The 26,873-nt window shown below is 37.5% G+C and overlaps 5 protein-coding genes across 10 annotated transcripts; 4 read left to right on the top strand and 1 right to left on the bottom strand.

Annotated features, from left to right (window-relative positions):
• Positions 1–681: 681 nt before the first annotated feature.
• LOC107274041 (lamin Dm0) lies at positions 682–9,927 on the bottom strand. 2 transcript variants are annotated; one of them, XM_015752771.2, is made up of 9 exons: positions 9,521–9,927; positions 5,598–5,910; positions 5,189–5,481; positions 4,871–5,065; positions 4,540–4,771; positions 4,235–4,456; positions 4,018–4,122; positions 3,605–3,662; positions 682–2,435 (listed from the first exon to the last, which is right to left on the bottom strand). In XM_015752771.2, the coding sequence occupies exons 1-8, from the start codon at positions 9,925–9,927 to the stop codon at positions 3,639–3,641; spliced, it is 1,791 nt and encodes a 596-aa protein (XP_015608257.1). In that variant the 3' UTR covers positions 682–2,435; positions 3,605–3,638. The 2 variants fall into 2 exon arrangements, with proteins under 2 accessions (XP_015608257.1, XP_015608256.1); XM_015752770.1 differs by lacking the exon at positions 3,605–3,662.
• A 629-nt stretch (positions 9,928–10,556) lies between these two features.
• Positions 10,557–15,658, top strand: LOC107274045 (putative elongator complex protein 1). The gene is made up of 12 exons (XM_015752775.2): positions 10,557–11,126; positions 11,201–11,629; positions 11,726–12,226; positions 12,317–12,534; positions 12,609–13,012; positions 13,075–14,173; positions 14,254–14,447; positions 14,530–14,794; positions 14,870–15,006; positions 15,099–15,253; positions 15,327–15,390; positions 15,450–15,658. The coding sequence occupies exons 1-12, from the start codon at positions 10,683–10,685 to the stop codon at positions 15,539–15,541; spliced, it is 4,002 nt and encodes a 1,333-aa protein (XP_015608261.1). The 5' UTR covers positions 10,557–10,682; the 3' UTR covers positions 15,542–15,658.
• Positions 15,659–15,797: 139 nt separating this feature from the next.
• Positions 15,798–19,207, top strand: LOC107274046 (N-alpha-acetyltransferase 35, NatC auxiliary subunit). 2 transcript variants are annotated; one of them, XM_015752776.2, is made up of 10 exons: positions 15,798–15,904; positions 16,097–16,158; positions 16,322–16,857; positions 16,950–17,142; positions 17,223–17,404; positions 17,468–17,800; positions 17,884–18,276; positions 18,374–18,547; positions 18,627–18,743; positions 18,831–19,207. In XM_015752776.2, the coding sequence occupies exons 1-10, from the start codon at positions 15,846–15,848 to the stop codon at positions 18,969–18,971; spliced, it is 2,190 nt and encodes a 729-aa protein (XP_015608262.1). In that variant the 5' UTR covers positions 15,798–15,845; the 3' UTR covers positions 18,972–19,207. The 2 variants fall into 2 exon arrangements, with proteins under 2 accessions (XP_015608262.1, XP_024947090.1); XM_025091322.1 differs by lacking the exon at positions 16,097–16,158 and having other exon boundaries at positions 15,841–15,904; positions 18,831–19,010.
• Positions 19,208–19,346: 139 nt separating this feature from the next.
• Positions 19,347–22,003, top strand: LOC107274047 (IQ and ubiquitin-like domain-containing protein). Its single transcript, XM_015752777.2, has 6 exons — positions 19,347–19,837; positions 19,951–20,178; positions 20,235–20,779; positions 20,871–21,056; positions 21,371–21,749; positions 21,820–22,003. The coding sequence occupies exons 1-6, from the start codon at positions 19,614–19,616 to the stop codon at positions 21,962–21,964; spliced, it is 1,707 nt and encodes a 568-aa protein (XP_015608263.1). The 5' UTR covers positions 19,347–19,613; the 3' UTR covers positions 21,965–22,003.
• A 991-nt stretch (positions 22,004–22,994) lies between these two features.
• On the top strand, positions 22,995–25,432 carry LOC107274038 (IQ and ubiquitin-like domain-containing protein). 4 transcript variants are annotated; one of them, XR_003061703.1, is made up of 3 exons: positions 23,013–24,832; positions 25,013–25,127; positions 25,215–25,432. XR_003061703.1 is itself a non-coding variant. In XM_025091324.1 (2 exons), the coding sequence occupies exons 1-2, from the start codon at positions 23,195–23,197 to the stop codon at positions 24,696–24,698; spliced, it is 1,395 nt and encodes a 464-aa protein (XP_024947092.1). In that variant the 5' UTR covers positions 22,995–23,194; the 3' UTR covers positions 24,699–24,826. The 4 variants fall into 4 exon arrangements, 3 of the variants coding, with proteins under 3 accessions (XP_024947092.1, XP_024947093.1, XP_024947094.1); XM_025091324.1 differs by lacking the exons at positions 25,013–25,127; positions 25,215–25,432 and having other exon boundaries at positions 22,995–24,520; positions 24,630–24,826; XM_025091325.1 differs by lacking the exons at positions 25,013–25,127; positions 25,215–25,432 and having other exon boundaries at positions 22,995–24,520; positions 24,600–24,701.
• The last annotated feature ends 1,441 nt before the right edge of the window (positions 25,433–26,873 follow it).

Here is a 26,873-nt window from a genome sequence, read left to right as displayed (position 1 = left end):
TAATATGCTCGACCCGACCAAAGGAATAGGGAAAGTAAGACAAGCACAATGTAAAGAGGGAGAGAACAGAGTGAAACCAGAAGTTATAAAGGAAGATAAAATTTAAAAAGTCAAGAAATAGAAATGTAAGGAATAGAGTTGCAAAAATAGAGAAGAAACAAGGAAAGAGATAAATGAGAAAGTAAAGAATGAAATATAAAGAAATAAGGAAGTAAAGAAGAAATAAATAAAGAAGAAGAAGAAGGTTGTAAATGGATATAGAAATAAAGAAGCGAGAATAAGGTAATAAGAAAGAAATGAAGAAGTAGAAAAGTAAGGAATAAAGTTATAAAAGTCGAGAAGAAATGAGGAAAGAGATAAATAAGAAAGTGAAGAATGAAAGATAAAGAAATAAGGAAGTAAAGGAGAAATAAATATAAGAATAGAAGAAGGTTCGAAATGTACAAGAGGACTTGATTCCAAGAGACCAGTATAGGAGACCGGCTCGAGGAAGAATGAGCGCTGAGTCCGGCGCTGCCTTCGGCGCTCCCCCACTTCCCGGCTCACCCCACTCGCCGAGTCTGCGCGCAGCTTCGAGTACTTCTAAATGTTCCTTGCCAGAATTCCTGATTTTTAGGTGTTAAGGTACTAAGGAACTGAAAGAATGAATAATTAGAAATTACAGAATAGAAACAAGTACACTGGCCTTTACATTTGTCATCTTTATTACACACAATTTGTAGTATACAGTAATACGGTGCAACTTACAGCTTTGTCAAAAAATAAAAAAGGCATTTGATATTTATAAAGATATTGCTCTCTCTCTTTCTCTCTCTCACTCTCCCTCTCTATATAATCTAACGCTACTATGAAATGGATAGAAAATGAACACTGTAGAGAAGTACCCTTTACCTTATTCCGCAGAACAAACAAAATATCGATTGAACGTGAGCTAACAGATTGAAAATCAATAACGTATAACAGTCTCTGGAATGAATGACTTTTTCGATACTATTTCTATTTGCACAATAATTATACGATCGTACACTTCCTTTTGCCCCCATTGTAATTCGAATAAACGATTTGCCATTTTATGGATTAATTGTACAAATGTAAAAGTGCTCATTTTATTGCATTATTAAGTTTTTTTTTGCAACACGTACAACACGCACACTGAATGCGCGCGCACGCGCTTACACATAGGTTCCATTTGTTTTTCTTCTAGTACAATTAATAATTAATAGAAATAAAAAATACGAAAATATTTGTACGGTTAATCGATTACTTTATTATTATTAATATTATTAATTATTATCAATTAGTAACGGATATAAAGGATGAGTACAGTAAAAAAAAAAGATGTATTAAATTTGTGTGCACCTGCGCTCTCGTCCAAAGGCAATTAAAATAAATGCACATTTTAATGGTTTCTTTTTTTTTTTTTACAATTGTTTCCGTCGACGAAAATTAACGGTAGACGATCCATCAACGATTTCCACGAGCGACGTGGAACTTGAAGATAAAATCTGTCGATCGTTGCTACTTCGGTTCGTCGCGTCATAGGAAAAGTGAAAAAGAAAAGAAAAAGGAGAAAGAAAGCGAACGAAGCAATCGACGAGAAACAAAGGAGAGAGGAAGGAAACGTAAAAATTGCGGAGATTGATTTTTCGCACCACAGATCCGAAATACAATTAGATCTTTTGCCGTGGGTTTTGCTATCGATCGTCGATCGATCTATACTTGGTAAAGCTTAATCGTTAAGGTGGACAAAGAATGATAATCGAATAAGAGAACGTAGAGAACATTTATAGACATTTCTTGATGCACGGTCTATAATATTTTGCTTTTAATCATTTTTTAATCTTTCCCCCATTCATTTGTTTTTAATATAATATATATATATATAATAGATCAGGTGTTTCGCCATCCATAGGTTTTCTTTTACTTTTCATACGATATACACGCATAAATAAGGCATGTTACGGTTACGACGTATTCCCAAATTAAATTTGAGCTCAAAATTCCATTTATGCTTTTACGTCTGTCATTGATTCATCGTCCTTTTCTGTTTTCCCCTTTTCTTACTGACACGTTGCACAATCGCAATATCCAATATTATAACTGATCTGTGTAAATAATCGCACGACAAGATGTCTTCGCTTAGCGTCCATTGAGCTCCTGCACGAAAATTCAAATATCCGAGACAGCCTTTATTTTGAGATTACGATGATAACATGCCGGATACCTCTTTTTTCTTGTGTTTTTTCGTTTTCTCTTTCCTATTTGTTACTTTAGACACTGTGTGTCCTTTCGATTCCAGACCTGATACCTTGTAGTGTGACGCAAACCCGTTACCTTACAAAGTTTATCTAGAAATCTCAAATTTGATTTTTTTTTGTAACTCCCAACTCTCAGCTTCACATAAGACGGCAACGCTCTTCACCTTGTGGGTCTCCCTGTAACAAAGAATAAAAAATTTTATTAATTAGGGATTTTTTTATTTTCTTCGTGTTACCTGAGACAGAACCAGCCCAGCATGCCTAGCGAAATTGCATCACCAGTGCCCGTTGGCTTTTTATCCTTCTTTATTTCTTAATTTTTATTAGTCACGATGATGCAAGCAACTCTTTGAAAATTGCCGTATCAAAGTACAGTTTGATTTTGATCGTCAGGCATTATATCCCTTAAACTGCCTCTTTCTATTTCTTTTCGTTCACTGCATCAACGAACTTATTAGAACGTCCTGCGATTCGTACAAAGTAGGTTACATGACTGGTGATACCAAGCATTTATTTATTCAGAAAGTCATTCCAATGTGCGTACGTGCAGATTCCATCGTCCCACCCGGTATATAGTATGTACATGTAGTAACTGCCGTTTGCCCAATAATAAAATCTGACGAATTTTTCTTTCATTAGAGAAATTACAAATTTTCAATTTTACAATTCTTATCAATTTTGTCCAATAAATTTGTAACGAATTCTCACCCATGCGATACAGTCTGTTTCAAATTCGAGTGCCCCTCCATTGTTACCGAACAACAATGATATCCCCTTGCTGCACTTTGTTCTAGGATTAACTGACGATGCTAATTAATTTCAATAAAGGATCTTCAGCTACTCAAATCATATAAAAGACAATATACCATTCTCGCTGAAAATTCGAGCAAATGAAATATTAAATCCGTACGAAAGTCACAACGACAATACAAGACTACAAGGAATAATATATATTATTAAAGTCTACCGATTGCCCTATATTATTCCCAAACTGCAATACAAGGAAGAGAATAATAATTTCCATTATAATGAACAGTCGAATTTGAAATCAGATGAATCGTGGGCAACAACAAAATTTTCAAATTCAAAGATAATGTGATTATGCGTGAGGGCGGTACTTCTTGATAACGACAATAATAACAATAATATTACTTTCGAAATAGATGAAGTTTTAGTGAAGCGTGAGCAGTAAATGCATAGTGCGTAATGAGAGAACTACCAATATATCGAAGCCACATATTCATTTTTTTTTTAAATTATAATATTATATATTATGATAATGTATTGATTAATTGATAGAGAAATGACTGAACATCTGAACATCTGAGTACTTGAGTACAACTTACATAGGCTGCCCGTCAGAGCCGTGACTCCGCACGCTTAATACGGGTAGAGATATCTTCTCTATGAAACAAGAAGTGAACATTGATAAGACATACCCCCCACATTAGACTACACATATCTTTATTCGCATTGAATTTATTAAGTGGCCGGCAGATGCATCGAATTTCATATTCGCTTTGACACTCGTTCACGCCTAAGGTATAAATAATTGTCGTTCAAGTATTCTTGAGAGTAGAAATATTTTAGGTTACACTACAGTGGATACACGAGTTTCTAATAAGATACAGTTTCCCACTGAGACCCTTAGGAAGATAACTTCATGCAAAATAAATTATTTAAAAGACGCGCAGGCAAATCTACTTTGTCATATGTCTGATGTATTTAATAGTTATGAGTAATATCCATAGTCAGCTACCTGTTGATGGTGAAGTTCTTCGGAGGGTCTAAACCCCAAGTTTTCTCTATGTCGAGACAGAGAAGTGGACAACTGTTGTCTCTTGCGTTCAGACACGGCTACTTCCTGTAATAAAAAAAAAGAAATAAGAAAAACGTCTCAAATTTCATACAACAAAAAAGACCACACCCTCAACACATAAAATTTTGTATTTGATTAAATCAAGGAGCAAACTTACCTCTCCTTCGTTATTCAGAAGAGTAGTTGTCATGTTGTCAGCAACGAACCATTTTTGGCCCTTCATGACAAGATTGGATGGTGGTTCGTGAGTAGCACCAATATCTGCTGACCACACCGTAACATTGGCACCAGGTTCAATCTTGGCAGTACGATGAAACTTATAAACTGTCTCCAATGTACCAGCTTTGCGGATCACTTGCCATCCACTAAGCACCAGTTCCTGTAGTAGAGTTTTTTTTAGGGTCGCTGACTTTTTTAGATTATGATAATGCTACCCAGAATATGTATGGAATATTTGCCTACCTTGTTCCCCTTGTTGGTCAGCTTGACAAATCGACCCTGAGGATCCGCTTCGGTTATTTCAACGTCACCTCTTGTTGTACCGGAAACGCTGTAGTCACTACTGCTACGCTCTTCGCTTTCCTCCAATAGGGTGCGCTTTCTCTTTCCACCTCGAAGCGGGGTGTGTCTGGAAGGTGTGGTCCTTCCTCCTGAGACCGATGAGCTCGGTGACTGCATCGGTGTAATGTTTAGCCTGTACATTTTATTAATTAATAATACGACTACAGAAAAACCAGAAAGCAATGTTCAATGGTTACCACGTCCATGCATCATCGTATCAGTGTCTCCTTACCTAGCTTCCTCAGATTCCAAGAGTTTTCTGTAAGCAGCAATCTCGAGATCCAAAGCGACCTTAATATCCATGAGATCCTGGTATTCCTGAAGTTGTTGAGCCATTTCGTCGCGCATTCGGGCTAATTCGGCTTCCAGAGCAGCCAAACCCTCAGCGTGACGAGCCCTTTCATTCTCGCGTATGTTCTCCAAGTCCCTGTAAATCGATATCATGACTTATACATCTACTTCACGCTAGTATAAATGTACTCTAAATTCTATACAGGTTTAAGAACATCGGCACTAAACAAGAACAGTCATTGTTGACAATGTACAATACCTAATACGGGCGTTGAGAGCATTGTTGGAGGCTTCGAGTTCGCTAATACGTTGGTTCAGACCATCGATTCGAGATCTAGTCTGACGTAATTCCTCAACAGCCAAACTAGCAGCACCGCTGTTACGTTGCGCATGGGACGTAAGGTTTTTGATTTTGTTTTCGTACAGCAACTCGATTTCCTCGCGATTCGCCCGCATCTGCGCTTCATACTGATCGCGCAACTCTTGAAGGGACTGTTGCAGCTTCGCTTCATACTGTTCAGCGAGGCGACCATCGATCTCAGAAATTTCCACCTAAGAAATAAAATTAACTTCATCACCACTAATACACAACGATCTCCTTCTCTCAAGATCTTCATCAGGAGCCAATTATTTTCTTTATAACATCAAATATTTCATTTATAACCGACCTGGCGTCTTGTACGAGTCTCAGTGAGTTCCTGTTGATAAACTTGATCTTTGAAGCTGATGTCCTCCTTGAGGCTTTGAATATTATTTTCAAGATCGATACGCTGCAGGGTCTCCTCCTCAAGGTGCTTACGAGCATCGTCCAGTAGAGCCTTTAGACGCTCAACTTCCTTCTCGAGTTCTCTTTCTCTTTCAGCGAGCTTCTTACGTTCAGCCTGCGACTGATTGAACTTCGATTGGAGGTCGCCGCAGCGTGTTTCATAGATCATTAAATTTCCTTCGACGATCAGTAGGTCCTTGGTCTTCTTCTCCAATCTGAAATAAAATTCATTTATTAAACGTCGCGTTAACAAACAAAAGAAACAAATTAATAAAAGCTTGCGAAGGCGATACAAAATATATCATAGGCTCTTTTGTCAATTTCGTTGATGCACCAAAAGCTGTCAGAAAAAATCCACCTCTCATTTATTAATTGACAGATTAATCGGACAATCTCAAGTTCAAGGTTAGCTTCCACGAAAGGATTCCTACAAGTGAATCGACGTATCAGCGCAATTCACCAAGAACTTAACAATTATGAAATATCGCTCCATAGTGCCAATGTGAACAGGTTCCTAATTTATTTAAGTATTTAGTAACGACACGAGGACTGAGTCCACAATGTTATACGTGTCTCAATAGGAAATTATCAAGGACCCACTAACCATCTGACAGCAAGTAGTCGAATCTCTATATAAATACTAGCAGCACTGCCAGTAAAATTGAAAAGACAAAGAATATGATAAACCGTGATGATACAGTAGCATCCTATAGTTTCTCAAGAATTCCTTGAGAGCACAGCGGATATTTCGTAACGTCACAGCATCGTGGAGAGATTTTTAGAAATCGTTGCTGGGCCGAATGCCAAACGAAACATTAAGATAGAAAGGCGAGCAAGACGAATAAAAAGAAACGACACATGCAGAATTTAATTACACAGCTATGAATAACATTGAAAATAGGTCGATCTAAATTTAATACTCATGGAGTAAAGTTTCTTAATGAATCCAATTTGCGTAACTTTCGAATGCCGAATGACTGCGGAGCGTAAAAATACAAAAACGACTAAGGAAAGAAATGTGAACGATGCGATAAGCGTCAAAAATGAAGCAATGACGTCAGGCAATAAAATCGCGGAGGAAATTAGCATATTTTGGAAAAAAAATTGAATGCCACGGAAAATATAAAAATGTTACGCAAGTCGTCACCGGTCGTCGTCCTTGTTGAAAATAATTATATATCTTTTCGGTCTCTTATTCACGTGACGAATCGGCGTCGCGAGCGAGCGGGAAATTTGAATTTCATAAGAGATGAAATACGCAGATTTTCTTTTATTTACATTGAACCCAGCACAAGGTTTTCTCTTCTGACACGTACAGCGTGAGGTACGATCGCGATAAAATACTTTTACTGATTCCACCTTGTTATCCTTGGCCTACTCATTCAAAACCATAAAGGGAGACACACACCGACGACACACGGAATCTGCTGGTGTCGTCAGTTTCGACCGTTTTGTTTACATGTCAGACATTAATGTACTTGAAAAAAAGAGTTGCTCATCAAATTACCCGAAAATAAAAAAAAGAGAAATAAAGATCAATTAAGATGACATGAAATCATTAAGCAGCATTTTTAATAACAGCGACTTGACTAAAGGATCGCGTGTTTGTCCTCGCTATTTTAAACGGTTTGACCTACATAGAGATTTATATTTCACGCCGTGATCGTCATCGATCTAATATTACTTGCGAAGTCGCCTTTATTTTACATAGATATTAGCCGCAAAGTCAATCTCAGACGTACCTATGCACGTGACTGCGATAAAGGCAATTTCGCTTAACGGATAAAAATAAAAGCAACCTAACCTAACCACCATAAGCGTGGGACTCGCAAGTGCATGTATCACTGAATCATGAAGGCAGTACCCGCAATGTCAAGTGCAGTCCAAGTAGGACGCACAGTGTATGCACACGCAACATTGCATGCGTCCCACGTGTTTATATTCTCGCAGTCTAACGATCTTATGAAGTTATTAATAGAACATTCTTAACGTCCAATATTTCAGAAACTTCATTATTGCCAAGAAGAATTTTGACTCCCTTAAAAAATTCTTCCTCATCAAAGGCGATTCGCAACTTGTAAACTTCATTTGCATAACGCCGGTTTCTGATAAGATTGCCTCGTACACATGTATGTCTATATGTCATATATGCCAATATATGTGTAAAAATTCATACAAGAGATATGGATAAAACAGCAGTTTCTATCCGTCTTGTGAACTTTCTTGGGAAACTCGAAGAGCGTTGCTCAATTGTGGACGAGACCTTAGATCCGTTTATGCCGGAATAATAATGACGGACCCAACGACATGATGTCATAGACATTTTCGTAGCCACACTTCATTCACTCTATACCCATTGGGCACCAGAAACCATTTCTGTTTTGAGGTCATCCTGTGTTTTTGTGCCCCTGAATTTGCGATTAGCTAATCACATCTCGAAATAGACGTGATTTACTTAGAGCTCCTCGTGTGTGCATTGGCGCATTAATAGATGCACTTATTACCAGAGTTATTTGGATAACTGGAATTTCTTGACGGATGTGAAATTAGATATCAGCATAATTGTATTTTGATAAAAGAATCTCAATCTAATCGGAATTATAATTGGAGCCCATATGCATAATGTTGATCCTGAGTCATTTAAATTTTGTTGATTCAATGCAAACGGTTCATGCTGTGAAAAATTGATGGTTTTCACATACCGTTGAATCGTTAATGAGAATTATATATTTTTTAAAATAACCTCTAGATTTTTATCATGCTCCGCGGAATTCAATTTATGAAATCGAAGAGTAATTCCTGGCATTACTGATGGATAAAAATAACGCTGTGTCGCTCTCGAGGATCGCGAGAACCAATGTTTTCAGGACGGAAGGTATGTCGGGTGACATCATCACTGTATAGTAAAAGTGACGCAACTCCTCGTAGTAGCGTCACGTTCGATTTGTTCCACGTTCAAGCCGCTTCACCGGCATTTACGTGAGAAATAATTTGACATTGTAGTCATGACTTTTTTGGTATTAACTTTTTTATTTGGCAAACATTATTTTTGTATGTCCTATGGAATTCTTAGAAGCGAGATTTTCAACGAGATTTTGGATGCCGATGTATTTTTTTCTTGCTTCCTTTAAACTTCGTGAGCTCCAATGGCTTAGATAGTCCAAGGCTACAACAATGTGGCAGACTGTTATGTATAACGGTTTTAAGTATTGATCCCCTAAATTTTATTGCATTTAGAATATACGGGTAGTTCGCACGACACGCCTCGCTTCCCTGATGCTGACCTACTTTTACCTTATCTTCAGGAAAAACTTTTCTATCTGTTGGATCTAGAATTATAATGCAAATGACAGGATTCCTGGGATTATAATTGGTGTATCAAAGAGAAACAAAATAAGTTATTTCAAAATAATTGAATTCAAATGGAAAAACAGGAAGTCTTTCATGTACTGTGAGAATGGGGTCGAAGGCTCAGTAGCATAGTTATATTGGATTTACTTTAATTTTTAGAATTGAGATGTACCTTTTGTGTACACATTCTTTAGCCTTTATATCATAGATATCTTTTAATGTTCTCTTTATAAGCCGAACCCAGAAATACTTTCGAGCTCATTTATCTAATATTAGGTACAAGGTATTTCTTAAATAGTTTCTACACTGCATGATATAGTTTAATGAAACACAGTCATTTGTATTATAATTATGAAAAAGCCTGGAGCAAAGAACAAACCATTATCCAAATTATAAGCTATAGAAACAACTTGACTCAGAGACTTATGATATATTTAAAACCTATTTGTAAGCCAACATGCAAGAAATACTTACTTAGTTTTAAGGTCTTCGTTATCGTCCCAAAGACGTTTAGTGTCGATTTCAAGCTTTGCTCTTTCTCTGGCAGTATCGTCGAGGAGTTTTCGGGCATCGGATAATTCGTGTTCATACATAGATTTAATGTTGGACACCTCCCGTGTGACAGTCTCCTGGGTGGTCTGGACCTCCCGGGTGAGTCGCGAATTCTCCGCTTCGAGGTGACGTACTTTCTCGATGTAACATGCCAAACGATCATTAAGATTCTGAAGATCCTGCTTTTCTTGAAGACGAGAATAGCGGGTCGGGCTCAGCGGGCTGCCAGGACGCCGACCGATCGGCGTCGAGGTGCTGGGCTGTGGCGATTGTGCGGAGCTCACGCTCGAAGATGTAACCACAGTCTTTTTGCTCGTTTTCGTCGACATTTTCGAGCACGTTTATTCTACTTCCGCACTATTTCAATCGTTCGACACACAACCACTTTTTCGCACTACCGAATCATTCACTTAGCGTAGAGCAACACCGCGTCCTGTCGAACAAGCCTTTACGGTTAGAACACAAAACGCTCCACGATTACGATTCGGACTACTCGGACTACTTTAGTCAACGGAAACAGAGCCGCAGCGACGCCACCGTCAGTTTGAACGTTTGCACACTGTACGTCTCACTCCCACTAACGTAGTCTCTGGCTACTCATTGGCTACTTCGTTTATGGCTTCTCTTGTTTCGACCAATTACGTTCGTTTTCTTGCGTAATAAATCATATACCGCTATGATTATTTACACATTCTTTTATGCAAAATGCCGGTTCTATGCAATTCTTTAATTAGTATAGCCAAAGTGTTATCGAATTGCAATTAAATTGATTTATTTAACAGTTTTCATTCGTCCCATCATATTTTCAAATTGTTACTGGATTTTGCTAATATATATTAAATATTGGAGTAGTTACATCCTACTTGGGCACAATGTAAATAATCGTCCGAGTGTTGGGGAGGTGGTGCCATCTAGCAAGTTAGTTGCGAAACTTTTAGCAAATTAAAGTACTTGTAACATGTAGGTACCGTGAAACATTTGTGTCTTCACTTTGCTTCACTACTCACGTGTAGTTATAACCTTTAGTGAAGAGTGTGTCAGTTGATAAGTTCATCTAATTGTTGTAAAGCAGTTGATTGTAATCATGAAGAATTTGACGGTACTTTACCAAAACGTTTACCGTTTGGAGGAGTTCAGTTATGATGAATTATGTCATTGTACAAACCCAAATATTCTCTGCTGTAACAATCCAGATAACGATGACTTATACATCCTAAAGGGAAATAATCTCTTTGTTATTAACTATAATAGCAAAGAAGCAATGATGTTGGTCAAAGTTGACATAGATGATAATGCGATACCAGTTGGACTGGAATATTGCAGTACTTTGCAACAGGTGTTTTGTGCATACGATTCTGGTGCTTTATGTGTTATAGACACAGAACTAAGAACTGAAAATGGTCTAGGCATGAAAAATAGTGATGGAATACAGCGTATGAAACTTAGCCCTGATCAGGAAATTCTGATTTTAGTTACGGGCAGTGAAATTGTTGTTACTATGACAACAAATTTTCAAATTATATCAGAGGTAATCATAAAACTGACAGATAAAAGTTTAAATATTTGTCAGCATGGTATCTTACTACATTGTAATTCTTTTAGGTAGATCTAAATGCTCCTGATTTTGGAGAAAAACAATTTGTTACTGTTGGCTGGGGAAAGAAGGAAACACAGTTTCATGGCTCTGAAGGTAAAGCTGCTGCCAAAAGCAAACCAGCAGTTGTAGAAAAAATTGAATTCGATAATGGAATACCTAGAATTACATGGAGGGGCGATGGTACTTTGTTTGCCGTTAGTATTTTGTTAAAGGAAACAGGAATTCGTTGTTTCAAAGTATTTAATCGGCAAGGCATTGTACAATACACCAGTGAAACAATCAATGGTTTAGAGGAACATTTATCTTGGAGGCCACTGGGTAATCTGATAGCAAGTACTCAGAGACTGCCAAATAAACACGTAATAGCATTTTTTGAAAAGAATGGATTGAAACATGGGGATTTTTCCCTACCATTCGAGCCAAAAGAAATAAATGTATGTGTTATTATATATTGTTATTAATCTTATGAAGTGCAAACTTATGCAAAATTAATTGGGACAACCACTTCATGTGGGATTCCTTTGTTGCAGGTAAAAGAGGTCTTATGGTCAAATGATTCAGATATTTTGACAGTATGGTGTGAAAAAATAATTGATGGTACCACATTGATCCAATTATGGACACAAAACAATTATCATTGGTATTTGAAACAAACAATTTCGTTTCCCAAGGAAAATGCTGTAATTTATCTCTCATGGAGTTCGATGCTCCGGTGTGGAAAAAGACTGCATATCCTAACAGCTCAAAATTTAATAACTTACATGTTTCGTTGGGTAACCGATGGGAGCAGAGCACAAGATGTGGTAGATAAAGCTTTAGTTGGCGTTATTGACGGGAATAAAGCCTTACTGACAGGATTTAGAATCGGTATCGTCCCACCGCCAATGGCACATCAAGTTATTCAAATGGATCAACCTATAAATTCAATCGTTTTTGGTCCTGACAATCGCGATGATGATTCTTGGATAAATTCAAATGGAATGTTCTGCGTTTTGAGCAACAACCAAATAGTTTTCTATGAATATATCGACGTACGTATTATTTAAAAAATCATACAAGTTTAAAATATCAATCGGGTTATTCATATTTATCTTACAAATTTCATATATTTTTCTCTACAGAAATCTGTGGAATTGAAATACAATCATGTTACCACGTGTGACATTAATTGGGAAGTACCAAAAGTCGCTCCTCAAAATATGTCATTCATTATGCATCATTTTTTATGGTTCAAAAAGAACAAAATCTTATGTTCCGTATCGTTAAACACACATTCTTTTCTGTGCATTTTACGTGTCGATGGTCTGTCCACTAAAAAAGATATCTCCATTGCTGTTGAGTAAGTTCGATTATTACTTTTTTTTTTTAAACTGATATTCAGATAAGCAGAATTTCCTTCTCATTATATTATAGAGAAACTCATGTTATGGATGGTCTCATCGAGCACATAGTGCCCAGTCCCAATAAGGACACAGCATATATAGTTGTGGAAGGATCTGTTTTTAAATATTCTGAACACGAAGGCATTGTTCCAACAGAAGTAGTATTTCCAGAGTCATGCTCTCAAGTCCAGGTAGTGAGAATTGGAAAAAAACTTGTAATCGTGTCCAGAACTGAAAGAAATCGGCTATACATTGATGGAAAGGAAGTCGCCAATAATATTACAAGCTTGTGCGTTCACACAGAATTCTTGCTGCTTACTACACTTCAGCACGCGTTAATTTGCGTGACTTTAGATGAAAGAGGATTCGAACAATTATTCACTCAAGATTTCACTGTGAAACCATGGGAAAATGAATGCGATAAGACATCTATAGGTCTGTTACAATAGTTATTGTTAGTTCTTGGCCGCAGATTCTAATTGATGACTTGTTTCTAGGTTTTAGTGTGAGACGAGTAGAAAGAGGATCGAATCTGATTCTAGCTGTTCCCAAGGATACTAGAACTATCTTACAGATGCCTCGTGGAAATTTAGAATGTATACAGCCCAGAGCTTTATTGCTATATATCATTGGAAATCATCTCGACAATTTAAATTACTTCGCTGCCTTTGAAGTCATCAGAAAGCAGCGTATCAATTTGAATTTAATATACGATCACGACCCTTCACGGTTCATTCAGAACGCTAAGAAATTCATTGAAGATGTTAAGAAACCGAGTTGGCTGAGTGTCTTTTTATCTGAATTGCAAGACGAAGATGTTAGTACAACGATATATGCAAGTTGTTATCCAGATCGAATGTCAAAGATCGCCAATACTCAGTCCGGGTCATTAGAGAACAAATCGAATAAAGTGGAACTAGTTTGTGCACTTCTGCGAGATATAATGGAGAACTGTCAGAATGCGGATAAATTGATACAGCCAATTTTAACCAGTTTAGTTAAAAGACAAGAATTAAAAGGCCTTGAGGCGGCCCTTGGAAAGATAAAGCAAGTAAAGAAAGTCGAAGACGAGAAGAATGATCAAGTACATAACACTTCGGAAGAAGCTCTGAAGTACTTGTTATACTTAGTGGATGTGAATGTATTATTCAATGTGGCTCTGGGCATGTACGATTTTGATCTGACCATGTTCGTTGCATCAAAATCTCAAAAGGATCCCAAGGAGTATATTCCGCTGTTAAATGGTCTGAAAAACTTGGAGGAAAATTACATGAAGTACTCGATAGATAAGCACCTGAAGCGTTATGAATCAGCTTTGAAGCATATTTCAAAAATTCCTGAGAAGTTCAATGAGTGCATTGAATTGATACGCAATCATCGTTTATATGTGCAAGCTTTAAAGCTCTTCGACAAAAACAGCGAAGAGTACAAAGATGTGGCAAAGTTGTTCGGTGAATATTTATTAGGTCAAAAGAAATATCGTGAAGCAGCGATTATGTTCTGCAGAAGTGATAATCTGCAGAGTGCACTGAATGCTTATAAATTTGCTGGCAACTGGCAAGAAGCTATTATTATTGCAACAAGATTAAAACTGAAGTAAGATTAATTTTTTTATGTAATATTTCTCAGACTATCATTTCTAATGAAACTATATTCATGTCCTATTCTTTTTATAGTATTACAGATTTACATATTTTGTATGAGGACCTTGTGTCGAAATTGAAGGACGATCGACGATATGTAGAGGCTGCTGAAATCTTAATAAATCATTTGCAAAATATTGAGGATACTGTAGCTACTTTATGCGAAGGCAAGAAATGGAGTAACGCAATGAGAATAGCTTATTCCAATCAGCGTAAGGATCTGATTGGTATGTACGGAATATATAAAAAATGTAAATTCTGCATCAAACATGTCAATACAGTTCTTCAAACAACGGTGAACTTTGTTAGAAACACACGTGAAGCCAGGGGTACAGGAACATGCAGATTATTTGTTATCACAAATTAATAAATATAAAGAAGATTTTGAAAAGCATACAAATAGACTCAATGTGGTTCGAGCAGAAAAAGCTGCAAAACAGATGCATCTTATAGACGGAGACGAATGGGATCACGAAGCAGCTGCTGCAAGAGGAGACAGTGATTTATTCAGTGACACAAGTAGTGTGGCTGGCTCTCTTAGTAGTCGAGGTTCACAATCCTCGAGATCGTCTGGGTACATAGCAAATTAAGAATTGATTTATTGTACACATTGATTCATCTCATTGTATGAATTATGTAATATGTCTAGACGAAGCTATAGGTCGAGTAAGAATCGTAGGAAACATGAACGAAAACTTTTGAGTATGAAGGAGGGAAGTGCCTACGAAGATTTGGGATTAATACGTACTCTTCACCAACTTGTGATAAATGCATATGGATTAAGAGGTTGATATTTGTCATACACTTTCTCAGTGTATTGCAATTTGATTACATTATATAGATTCAGTGGAGAAAATAAATTTTTCTTTGACTTCCAGGAGAAATTCATGCATTGTCTCAAGTTTTGATGCACTTTTATGAAGACGAATGTGCACAGAAGCTTCAAAATTGTCTTACCGAATTACTAAGCATAGTAAAAGCAAGGCAATCTGAAATTTGGAATAAAGATTCTACCTGCACATCTATGGAAATGGTATGAAAGTTAAAGTAATGATTATTATGATCTGTGTATAGTATTCTTATTATTTTACAATTCTGTATTTCAGCGGGGTAGACCGGATGCTTTAATTCCACAATTGAATCAAATTAATATGCCAGAGAATTTAATAGGTAAGACTATACAGTATCTTGTAGTGAACTAAATAACAAAACATAATGTATTATTCTAGAACCACATTTGATGATACCACCCGCAGTGAATATGATTTCATGGCAACTGGATTTGTTTAGTTCTTCAATGAAACCAGGTTTAAATACGTGATGTGGTTGTAATTAAAGAAAGGGCGATAAGATTACAGTGATCTAATGTACTATCTATTTAGTTTATAAGTTGATATTTGTAACGAGCAATCTTATGAATAAAATTGATTTCATTCAAGAAGTCTTTCCCTAATGACGTTCCTATAGAAATGCTATTATATTTAATGATTAATTTAATAAACTGTGATTAGTGTAGGATTTTTTAAGATAAGACAATTCGTATTCAGGGTGGTTTATAGTTTTAATGGGGATTTTTGCTTGTAAGGTTTGGTGTAATCGACTGGTAAAGAGATCAGTCCACGAAAATGGCGACAATGGCAGAGGATCCAAATTCTGTAGATATAAACGATGACAAAGAATCCCAGTGAGTTGATGATACAAATATAAATTTTGAGTTTATGTTATTTTCGTAATAACTTTCTACAATTAGAAAATTGTAAAATCTTTGTAAAATAATTCCAATGACATGATCTAAACGAATAACCTAATGCCTACCATACTTATACCACATTATGCGGCGGGAATTTCTAATTGATATTAAAACTTTTCATCATAGGATTGATCAAATCACATACAATTGGACGGATATCACCAAAGAATTTTTCGACGCCATCACAGGTTATCATTTATTAATATTTGATAGTGATTGTCTTAATGATATTGATGTACATGACACTTGGAGTACAAGTAATGTTTGGAATATATTCAATGTGTTTTGCACAGAATTCAATTACTTTAATCAGGTTCTTAAATCAATATTATTTATTCAATTTCTTATTAGGTCTAGAGCTGGGAGAGCTATTACATGATGAGCTGTTTGGTCTCTTTGAAGCAATGTCAGCAATCGAAATGATGGATCCAAAAATGGATGCAGGGATGCTTTGTAATCGTGGAAACAACAAGCCATATACATTTGCACAAGCTGTCGAATCTGGCACCATTAAATTAGACAATTTAACTTCAGCTGAAGTAATAGGAATCATAGACTCAACTTATTCATGCATAGTTTCTTGGCTGGAAGGACACAGTTTGGCCCAAACTGTATTCACAAATTTATATCTGCATCAACCTGGACAGATCGGTGATAAACCGTTGAAAACATTCTGCTATGCTGTATATAAGATAATTGAGGTTATTAAAGATTGTGTCAATAAGGCCTTAGTATTTGAGGAAGAAGACTTTCAGAGTGTTACATACGGATATAGACTGCAAGAAGATATTACTGAGCAAAGAACCATATCTATGTTACGGGAGGTAGAAGAAGAATTACATAGAAAAAGTAGAATAAAGCCTGTGGACGATGAAACGGAAAGAGAAGTAAGTAGATATTTAATAATAGTATATTATGGTAGGAATATTTCGTTCGTAACCCTTGTATCTATAGAAAAATATAATTTTTTTAAATACAGTATAATGATGGGCTGGCTCTCTATGCAAGAATAAGATTTACAAAAATGTTCTATCAAACGTTATCCCTAATGGGAAGAAAGGAACAGCTTCATCAAAACTTAACTGATTGCCAAAGGTTGTTATCGAATTGTACTGATATGATACAAGTGATGATCAAAACAGTTAACCGTGGTGCAAATGCTGATGAAACATGTTAGTAATTTATAAAAAATAATAGATTCAAAATTTTGCTTATATCGTAAAAACGCTTATTAATCTATTATGCATTACAGCAAATTATCCAAATATCATGGGCTTCGATCCCATGGTAAACCAAAGATTGTTGCCTCCGACATTTCCAAGATATACTAAGATAAAACCAAGGATCGAGGCCTTAGAATATATAGACGAATTATTGAATCGTTTTAAGATGGTTACTAAAATAACAGGATACACTGGCTTCCATGGGGCTCTAGTAAGTACGAGCTGTGTAAATTGAACGTACATTTAAAGTTACAGTTAAACATTTTCTTCGCAGGATTTCTTTTTAGAATTCTCTCGCCAGAGTCCTTGCATACTCTCAAGATCAATGCTACAAATTGTTTATCTGCCGACGACCAATCGAGTCTTTGGTACACAAAACTTTATGGACGTTCTCAGAGATGCTGCGCGCAACTTCATAGCTCCACCAGCATTAATGCCTAAAAGTACGCTGCTCCAAAATCATTTGGCTAAAGAATATGTCGATAGTTTCCTCATTCATTGCGTTAGCTTATTCGCGAGTCTATTGCAACTTAGTGGACATAATAGAGCAAGGCAAAGGGATAAGTTAGCCCACCTGCTAGAAGACTTCGCCACGTTGCAAGATGAGGTATTTATAAAAGCAGTATTGATAAATATATAGTTAACTATAGTATATATTTTAAGTAATAATATCGTATCCTTATTTCATAGGCTGAACGTGTGGATGGATATTTACATACGCTATCACTAAAAAGTGACACCCCTCGGCCTCATCTTGCTTGCTTTGGAACATGGATTCTTTACCATACGTTAAGAGTAATGGTGATGTATTTATTAAGTGGCTTTGAATTGGAATTGTATTCTGTGCATGAATATCACTATATATTTTGGTATTTGTACGAGTTTTTGTATGGCTGGTTAGTCTCCGCCATTACAAGGGCCGACTCATTCTTAATGGAACAAGATGTTCATACCGATTTGCATAAAGGACGCGGCGGAAGGAAAAATTCTAAGAGTAAAAAGAAAAAGTCGGCGCCGAGACCGTATAATTTGGAAATATTGATGTACCAAGCTATGCAAAATATTTGCGGCGGATATTACAAGGTAATTGAATGAGTTTTCTCTCAATTAGTTTTAATAATTATTTACGTTCTTGCGACTGTATGAAAAATATGGATTAATTCTCACCTAATGAGTTTAGGCATTGGTCGGATTCCGTATAGATGATAAAATACCACTTCCGGAATCACAATTTGATTCTGAACGTGTAAGATACGAGCACAGATTATTACCATTTTCTGCGCTTCTTACACCTCCGCCGGTTCATTATCAAGAATTTTTGGAAATGACAAACGCGCAAATGCATAAGAGAAACGTGAGTATCGATTATTTTTTTTTTTGCAGCCGAATTATGCATGATTATTTTAATTATACGTTTTGGGTTTAATTTACAGGAGAAGGTTACGAGTGAAATGCAATATCTTGCGGGATGCCGTCATTTCCATCAAGCTAGGAATATGTTGGAACGTGCATTATCATTGCATCCTGCAAATACAAATATTGTAAATGAGGTAGAGTCATGAATTATTTCTTGTCATGAATTTCGATGTTAAAATGTATTTTCCCTGTGCTCTAATGAATTCTTAATCTAATTTTAGATAAATGACTTGCTGAAGGTTTCCAAGACAAACTTTATTGTCCTGAAGCTGTTAGCCGGTGGGCACAAGAAAGACTCCAAGGAACCACCAGTGTTCGACTTCTCAAGCCATCAACATTTCCCTTTGATAAAACTTATTTAAATTGTCATAACGTGTTTAACAGTTTCTGGTTTCCAAATTAAATGAAATGTTATTTATTTTACTTTCAACTGCAAATCTTTCTTAATTTTAAAAAACTTCTCGTTTATGTAAATAATAATGATTTCCAATGAACAAGTTGTACTGCATGATTTTTTGTCTAGAACGTATTAATGTAAAATGATAGATGCAAACGTAACACGTGTAACGGATGTTAATAACATACATGTGTACAAAGACTTAATATGATTTATATAAAAGAATACTCAGCACATGGACATTCGGAAAAAGAGTTTATAGCACAAGAATTGTCCGACTAATAAATGTAATAGGTCGATTCTGTATAACATTAACGATTTTGTTATGGTCTCGCTCTAATAGATAGCTAAGAAAATAATAGAAAATCATTATCAGTGTTCCGCACTATCGAAAATAATTTTCCATGCCTTCAGATGTTTTTTTTCGATTTCATGACACGTTGAAACTTAGTTCCTTCATCATTTCTATAACAGGACTACTACACTATCATTATCCGATGATGGATTATCTCTTGCGTGGTGAACAAAGGTTCACGTATATCATGACGCAAGCAAAAGTGTGAATCGGATTTCTCTGATTCTGAAGAAATTGGCGAGAGTCCAAAATATGACGATGCACACTGAATTCGAGGATCGGAGAATCAAGAAGCCATTTTTAGGAGGTTGGCGAAACAGGATTAACGGTACCGAATATGTAAATGCCACGTCACAGACTGGACCGCATAAAAAAGACATAGAAAATGATCAACAATGCAGCCATGAGACCCAAACTTTCGAAACTAGAGATCAAGTTGTGCAACCTTCTTACGATCGGGCGACGCAAACATGGCGGTATGACAGAGTAGAAATATTTTTGAAGCAACAGTTTTCATTGAATGGACCATATTGAAATATCGGTTGGAATAATGTTTATCTTTAATATTATAATTTTCTCATACATTCAGACCCGACTGCTATGTCCCTAACGTATCTGACAAATACATCTCTGCCAGTCCTTATGAAACGTTCGAAGAAATGCAATCACGATTAAACATCGATGGCTGCGTACGAACTATTCAAAAATATTACAGAGCATATAGACTGATAAAGTATGCCAAAGAATGCGCTAATACATACAGACAAGCTCTGACAGGCTGTAAAATATTAGAGGAAGAGTTGAATCTACTTTATCGGTAAGTCTGAAGATGTTTATGCTCACACAGAATCAGAAGCGATTCTCCTTTTGCAGTCGTCGATATCAGCAGGAGCTATTTAGACAATGTAATCCGCGAACGAGAGCAGATTTCGATATTTTGTACAACCTGATCGACAACTGGAGATCGTCTTGTTCAAATCGAATAAAAGCGCAGTACTTCAATGCATCGCAGAGAACAGAAAGTGGTAAAATACTCGAGAAAACCATAAGGATGCTCAATGACGTCGACAAGCACAGACAGAGAATCGCAAATGCTCATGGCGAAAAGAAGCTTCTTCAGTTTCTAATAAGCAATTGCAATTCCATTCAATGGAACGGTTACAAAGGAAAGCCGATAGAGATGATTAGTATGAAAGTACAAAAAGCCCGGGAGTACAATGCCATTTATGAAAGTTTACGGAATCTCGATGTTAACGTGGAGGAACGCATGGAGACGTTACTATTGCTAAGGAATTCATTGAAACAACATAATTGCCAACCAACGATGGAATTGTTGTACCTGTTGGATCAAGAGATAATGTTATTGTCACGAGGCAATAAGAGATTCGCGTATGGTAATCTCCGAAAAAGGGTAAAAAGTATGAAATGTTTAAGCTAACCTACAATATTATTGTCAATCATTCGTCATTTATCATCTAATCCCAACGAATGAAACTGGATACTGTCTAGATGCCTACTTGTACTTTGTGAGTGAGTCCCAAACGTGTGTCTGTATTTCTACTGAAGATATTCGAGACGAAGAATTACGAGAGCCGTTGGAAACCAACAGACAATTTTGTAGGAGCTGTACAAGATTGCTTCCGTATCGCAGATTCTCGGCTCAAGTGAGAACAAAGAGAGTGCCATACTGTACAAGTAGGTTTATACATATGTATATACAGTATTGTTACTATATACTAAGAACTTCTTTCAAAGACCTCCGTAGATGCTACATCAGTTTATTTATACTTGACACTTATTGCGGGACACTTTTTACCTCACGTGCTGCTTTTACATCTTTCACGCTACTTCGGAGTTGTCAGCTACGAGTGTCAGGTTGAGATTTGCTGGTAATAAATGTCAATTTTCGGTCGTACCAAAAGCGTTAAAGTATCAAATAGCGAAAATGTCTCTGTGGTTAATCGTTAATTCCTCAACTGCGTCAAGTTGACGACTAACGTTTGTTTCAGGTTGTTCCTGGCTACGAGGCAGTAAAGTTCCTCGCATAAACTACGATCCTTACACGTGTCTTCTAAGCCGTATACGAGCCGACGAGCACCGGAGGAATTGCTCCTCGAGTTTGGCCTTTGTGATACGCGAGTCTTGTATTTATCACCTCATTAACGACATATGGCATGGACATTCGGTTATTAGTGAGAACGCGGATTTGTTCGCCTTGAGGTTGATCAGGTTTTACGTTGACGAGGAATGGTCTCCCTGGAATTGCATTCTTTTGACGGAACTGGAAGCAGACACGCATTACCACATTGAGGATCTTAGAAGCACTTACTCTGAGCATCTAATGCGAAATATATTTCTTGCTCATCAAGTGGCAAAGAGCCAATTTCAGTAAATATTTTTTGAGCTTGGTAATTTTTTGGGCTCTCAATTAATAATTTGAATCTTTTATTATTTTTAGTGATCTCATTGCGGTTGAACGGAATTACAGAGAATCTGGTAGATACTACATGGTTCAAGATAGGAAGGATTACAAGGCACCAAAGACCATTGAAAATTATGATCCTGTTTATTGCGTTAATGATTCTATAGGTTTTCTCAAGTAATCATATTATGTGTAATGAATAAATAATCTGCAAAGCCTGGTTCTCATTTTTTTAACGTAATCATTGGGTAGTATTAAATATGTCGAAACTGTGTGCGCAATTTTCTTCTGCTAATTTAGCCGCTAATGTCACAGAGCAATTATTAGTAATGATCAGATTATTCAATTTGCTTTGCGGTGCTTCAATTTCCATATACATATTATGTAATCCATTTCTCAGTGAGTTAATTTGGCTTTCATTATCGATTCGGTTTATTCCATTCAATAAACGCGTTATCGTTTTATCAGGGAATTGCATTTAAGACAATGTACTGTTGTTTACACGTGGAACGTGGTTCAAAATATATTTCTGGTATCGAAGTATTTCCTACGTGGCTCATTGGAAGCTGATTACAAGATCAAAGTTTTAAATATATTGCAATACAAGTTAACAGTCCAGAAGGTTCAAAACGGTCTTTAAAAATCTTTCATTCGTAGTGAGCATTTAAGAGTATCAATTTGCTTGGTAAAATTTGTATTTATCACTTGAGAATTTCTTGGTTCTATCAGAAATGTAGATTTTATGGATACTGGCATAGACGCAAGAGAAACGTTATGGATCGAAAAATAATAGTCCAACAATCTGAAATAATCGACCAAGCAGGTTGCCATTAGCAACGCTGGATTTAAGGCCTGGGCTTTCAGTCGCTGCAAGCTTCACGACGCGACTGAGCAGCGCACTTCAGACTTTTAACCTTTTTTTTCTTCGTCTGACGCTTCTCAAGTGTTTTTTTTTATCCTGCTGCTAGTCCGGCTGATCTTCCTTCAAGTCAGTAAGTAGTCGATGGATAGACGGCTTGGTGGCGTTAAAGGAACCAAGAAAAGGCATACTTTTTTCGTGTTTAAAGTGATTTTGCATTGCTGTTGAATTTGAGACAACAATTGTCAGACACTGTAACATCAAGGAACATAGGAGTTTATGTACTGATTTATTCAGTCGGCAAGGTTGAAATGATCATTTCGTAATTTTTTAATTACTCTACCTTCTACTCTTGACTGTCTTACGGCTTCGTGTTAAAATGACGAGGGTCGAGTTTTACAAGGATCGTAAGAATTTAGCGAGAGAGACAAGGAACTGTCTATTATCCTTATTCTTAATCACGTTCTCCAGTACTTAGTCCTTCTCTCTGTTCCTTTCATTCCCTTATTCTCTTTTTCAATATAGTTCTCTCTTTGTTTCGCCCAGGCGAAGATGGTGATAGTGATCGAGATAGAAGACCAGAGCACGAAGAAGGCTTTTCTGGGTGGCTGGAGAAATATTCTAACCAGAACGGAATATCACAACGCCTGTACACAGACCTTACCAAATTATGTAAAAGGCTCTTGGGATAGAAGAAGCAGCAAATCAACCCAAACCATAAGTATCAACCATAAGTCCACAAACGTATCGCACGACAAATACATCCAGGTTTCGGTAGACATTAGTCGCGTGCCTTGCGTGACGGATAGAATTATTATAGCGACCAGAAAGAGGAACGTCGTTCCCTCGAAAGAGGAGAAAATATACTTACGGAACTTGAACGAGAGTGCCATAAAGATTCAAAGATTTTATAGAGCGTATCGCGCGAGAATAAAGGCGCAACCCTTGCTGAACGTTCGACGATTGGAGAGGACGAGTTTTCATGAAAAATTTGAATGCCCGGTAACCTTGAAGAAGAAGAAAGAAAATGCGAAGAAGGAATTTAAAATCATATTAAACGGCACATCCGGATTAATGAGACAGGCTGATTTTGAAATGCTACGAAATCTACTGGAACGATGGTGGCGCTGCGAAATGGAAAGAGCCAATCGCGTCTATTTTAGGAGTTCGAGGCTCGCGGCACATAACCTCATATTGCAGAAGGAAGTGGAGCTACTTCGAGGCATCGACTGCATCAGGTCGCAGGTTCGTAAGGAGAACGAAGAACTTGGAGATCTTCGATACCTTGAAAATCTGGCACGAGCGCCATCTTGGAAAAGTGACAGTGGAAAAACAGTGATTATGGAAACTCTGCGAGTCCAGCGTGCCAGGGAGTATAAAAAGATGTACGAACAGCTGTGCAGTGATAATCTAAGCAGAGTGGAACGTGCGGAATTACTTTTGAGGTTGAAAAGGCTACTGAAGTCGCACTCGTGCCGACCTGCCGAAGAATTAGTGTATTTAATCGATCAGGAGATGGACCTGTTGGTTCGTCATATTGATTCTAAATGGACTGATCAACTAAGGAATCGTTTGAAATTCGCTTTTATTTTGTTTGTTCGTAGCTTCGGTTTCTCTCAGGACGTCACTGATAACAAGAGAACGTCCAGGGACGTCGTCCTCGAGAGGAAAACTAAACTTTGTACAAGATGTCAGAGATTTCTTCCTTATCAGAAATTTCCCGTTGACGAGCATCAGCGTATATCTATCTGTGACGTTTGTCAGCGTCTACGAAGAACCATAGAGCCTTTTCCTCTCTACGAACCGTATGAAAGGATGCTGCGTGCGATTAGACGATCGGAAGCCAAAGCCAAGGCCTACACGAGTGTCGCCTTTCTGGTAGGTCCAAAAGTTATTTATCATCTGGTGAAGAACATCTGGCACGGGAAGTCCGGTATATCCGAATGCGATGATCTAGAGGAATTGCAACTAGTACGTTTTCGTCCAGAGGTGGAGTGGTCCCCATGGAATTCACTGGTTCTTACGAGAAACGAAGCAGCGTTACACAGAACGATAAGGAATCTACGTGAAGTTTACGATGCGCGACTCTTGAGAAAGTTTCTCAACAAGAATTTGCAAGCGGAACTTTATTTCGAGTCAATTACCAAGTTACAGAGACGGTTCTTCGAATCATCTTGAATAGAAAAGAAGGTTGGTTCAACCGCGATCGTAAATGTACATCACGAAGTGGTGTAAAAGTAATACGAAATACAATCGATAGAAAACTCAATTTTTTTCAAATTATTTTACTTGCTCTTCCGCGATATCAATTCTATCGATTATAGCTTATCGGGTGATCGACAATTATAATTTGAACTTATTTTTTTTAAGTGTAACTTGACAATCAGCTGTGCACACGAAGGACGGGAACCTCATCCTTCCCTCCTACCCCCACGGAAACAGACTCCTATTTAAGAAAAATTTGATTAGGCAGTACCAGAGGAACGTGAGTTTTACAGTTAACGTTTTTTTCTTATCACTACGAATAAATACAGTGGTTCATTCGTCAGTATTGTTCAACATTTTATTTCAGTACCGAAGCCATTCAACCTCGTTCCCCTCGTTTGCGAAGAAACGCGCCCCGTGGGTAACGTTACAAGTAGAATTTCTAAAGAAAGGAGAAAGTAGGATAAACCTCGAAATCTCCTACCATTCGAAGAAACGATCATGGTTCAAGTTGAATTACGCAAGCGAACTTTCCAGCAGTCCCGATGTCCAGGAGTTCAATTCGCGATAATACTTACACGTCAGGAGTCCTGCTGCCGAGCTGTAAAGGAATTACTGCAGAACCCGTTCACGTGGATTCCCCAGGAGTCTATGGCGGATAGCTTTGCCAGCCAAGATGGTAGACGACTGGCTATAAATACGGCTGACGTTAGTTGCGACATAGATAGGAATATATCAGCGTCACAGTAGAGGGCTGCTTTAAATGCAAATGGTTAACTCGTGAAGTTTCATCGGCCTCTTGCCACGCAGGAATTGAAAAAGAAAGTACACGACCAACCCCCTGGTTGTCTCTGTAACTCACCCAGCAGCCGGGTAGGCTCGATAATGGTGTCCCTGGTTGGGTAGACACATCACGGTTAGGAAGGAAGGATTAATTTTAATCATTCATTCGGCCACACGCGCAATCGATCCGCTTTCCGGGATACTCAACCGAATTTGCTAAACGTTTTACCTCGTTAACTGTTTTGCTTTCACGTATCCATATTGTATATAAGGAATACATATACACATATTGTACTCTTCCGATTATTAATTATTCCTATAAATTATGTACAGTTAGCCGTGACAGATTCTCGGTATAATTAGAAACGTATGCATATATAAGTTACATAGGAAATTCATGAAAATCGAATGCGTCAGATAATGTCAAAGGTATATCCTGCAAGGGAAGCTTTCAGGAAGACCCTATGTAATAACTTTATGTATTGACTATATAGGCGCATAGACGTACATAGTAGTTGGTATATAAGTCTTTTAGGATGTAGTGTCGCAGGAAGCATTATCCCTTCGGTTCAACGGTCGACTGTGCTACCCGAGGCGTGCGATGGAAGAATTCGCCTGCGGGAGAATTGCCTTCTGGTGAACTCCTCGATTATCTGAAATTTTGGCCGTTTCCAAGTAACTTCTATAACTCCGTGGCCGGCGCTAAGATGACGCACGACGCTCCTTCGAATTCTCTTAGTAATGGGGGACGCCTAAATCCGTTGAAATTGTTAGGGCGTGAACGATGTTATTTTTCTGATGCTCTCCATCGAGCTGAAAGAGCAGGATTCTCGATCATCTAGGAATTACGAATGTGTTAGGAGCGAGACGGTAGAGCGACGAAAAACCTGATACGGAGAAACTAAATATTCTTTTATTGTATCTTGATTATTGCGCCTTACGACATGCAACCCGCGATGCATACGTGTGTGGAAACACGTATTAAGTATAGAAATTAATTTGAAATGGTCGTGTCCACCGTGGAAAACATGGTCGTCCAGTGATTCATAACACGGTCGTCGCATAAATTATGGGCGATACGTTGGCGCGCAATTAGGGTTTGCTAAATCGGCATTGCTAATTAGATTCGGTAGGCCACACCTCGCGGGCGGTACTGTTATAATTGATTTGAATTTGAAACTAATCTATATAACTGGCATCCGATGCAATCGATACCGGTGATTCAGCTGTACGCAGTGGGAAG

Source organism: Cephus cinctus, unplaced genomic scaffold (genome assembly GCF_000341935.2).
Source record: "Cephus cinctus unplaced genomic scaffold, Ccin1 Ccin1_scaffold2045, whole genome shotgun sequence".
NCBI classification, from domain to species: domain Eukaryota; kingdom Metazoa; phylum Arthropoda; class Insecta; order Hymenoptera; family Cephidae; genus Cephus; species Cephus cinctus.
Note: the sequence above shows the minus strand (reverse complement) of the source record. Positions and strands in the feature narration are given on the sequence as shown.

What these genes read in the sequence shown, in the direction of transcription:
- LOC107274041 (XM_015752770.1), bottom strand. Translation starts at nt 9,927, where the DNA reads ATGTCGACGAAAACGAGCAAAAAGACTGTGGTTACATCTTCGAGCGTG. An exon ending in TGACCAACAAGGGGAACAAG is followed by an intron (nt 4,457 to 4,539) that starts GTAGGCAAATAT and finishes ACTCTACTACAG; the next exon opens with GAACTGGTGCTTAGTGGATG. An exon ending in TTCTGAATAACGAAGGAGAG is followed by an intron (nt 4,123 to 4,234) that starts GTAAGTTTGCTC and finishes TTTTTATTACAG; the next exon opens with GAAGTAGCCGTGTCTGAACG.
- LOC107274045 (XM_015752775.2), top strand. Translation starts at nt 10,683, where the DNA reads ATGAAGAATTTGACGGTACTTTACCAAAACGTTTACCGTTTGGAGGAG. An exon ending in TCGAGCCAAAAGAAATAAAT is followed by an intron (nt 11,630 to 11,725) that starts GTATGTGTTATT and finishes CCTTTGTTGCAG; the next exon opens with GTAAAAGAGGTCTTATGGTC. An exon ending in TTTTCTATGAATATATCGAC is followed by an intron (nt 12,227 to 12,316) that starts GTACGTATTATT and finishes TTTTCTCTACAG; the next exon opens with AAATCTGTGGAATTGAAATA.
- LOC107274046 (XM_015752776.2), top strand. Translation starts at nt 15,846, where the DNA reads ATGGCGACAATGGCAGAGGATCCAAATTCTGTAGATATAAACGATGAC. An exon ending in ACGATGAAACGGAAAGAGAA is followed by an intron (nt 16,858 to 16,949) that starts GTAAGTAGATAT and finishes TTTTAAATACAG; the next exon opens with TATAATGATGGGCTGGCTCT. An exon ending in ATACAAATATTGTAAATGAG is followed by an intron (nt 18,744 to 18,830) that starts GTAGAGTCATGA and finishes ATCTAATTTTAG; the next exon opens with ATAAATGACTTGCTGAAGGT.
- LOC107274047 (XM_015752777.2), top strand. Translation starts at nt 19,614, where the DNA reads ATGACGATGCACACTGAATTCGAGGATCGGAGAATCAAGAAGCCATTT. An exon ending in GAGTTGAATCTACTTTATCG is followed by an intron (nt 20,179 to 20,234) that starts GTAAGTCTGAAG and finishes CTCCTTTTGCAG; the next exon opens with TCGTCGATATCAGCAGGAGC. An exon ending in GTGGCAAAGAGCCAATTTCA is followed by an intron (nt 21,750 to 21,819) that starts GTAAATATTTTT and finishes TATTATTTTTAG; the next exon opens with TGATCTCATTGCGGTTGAAC.
- LOC107274038 (XM_025091324.1), top strand. Translation starts at nt 23,195, where the DNA reads ATGGTGATAGTGATCGAGATAGAAGACCAGAGCACGAAGAAGGCTTTT. An exon ending in ACACGAGTGTCGCCTTTCTG is followed by an intron (nt 24,521 to 24,629) that starts GTAGGTCCAAAA and finishes GTTTTCGTCCAG; the next exon opens with AGGTGGAGTGGTCCCCATGG.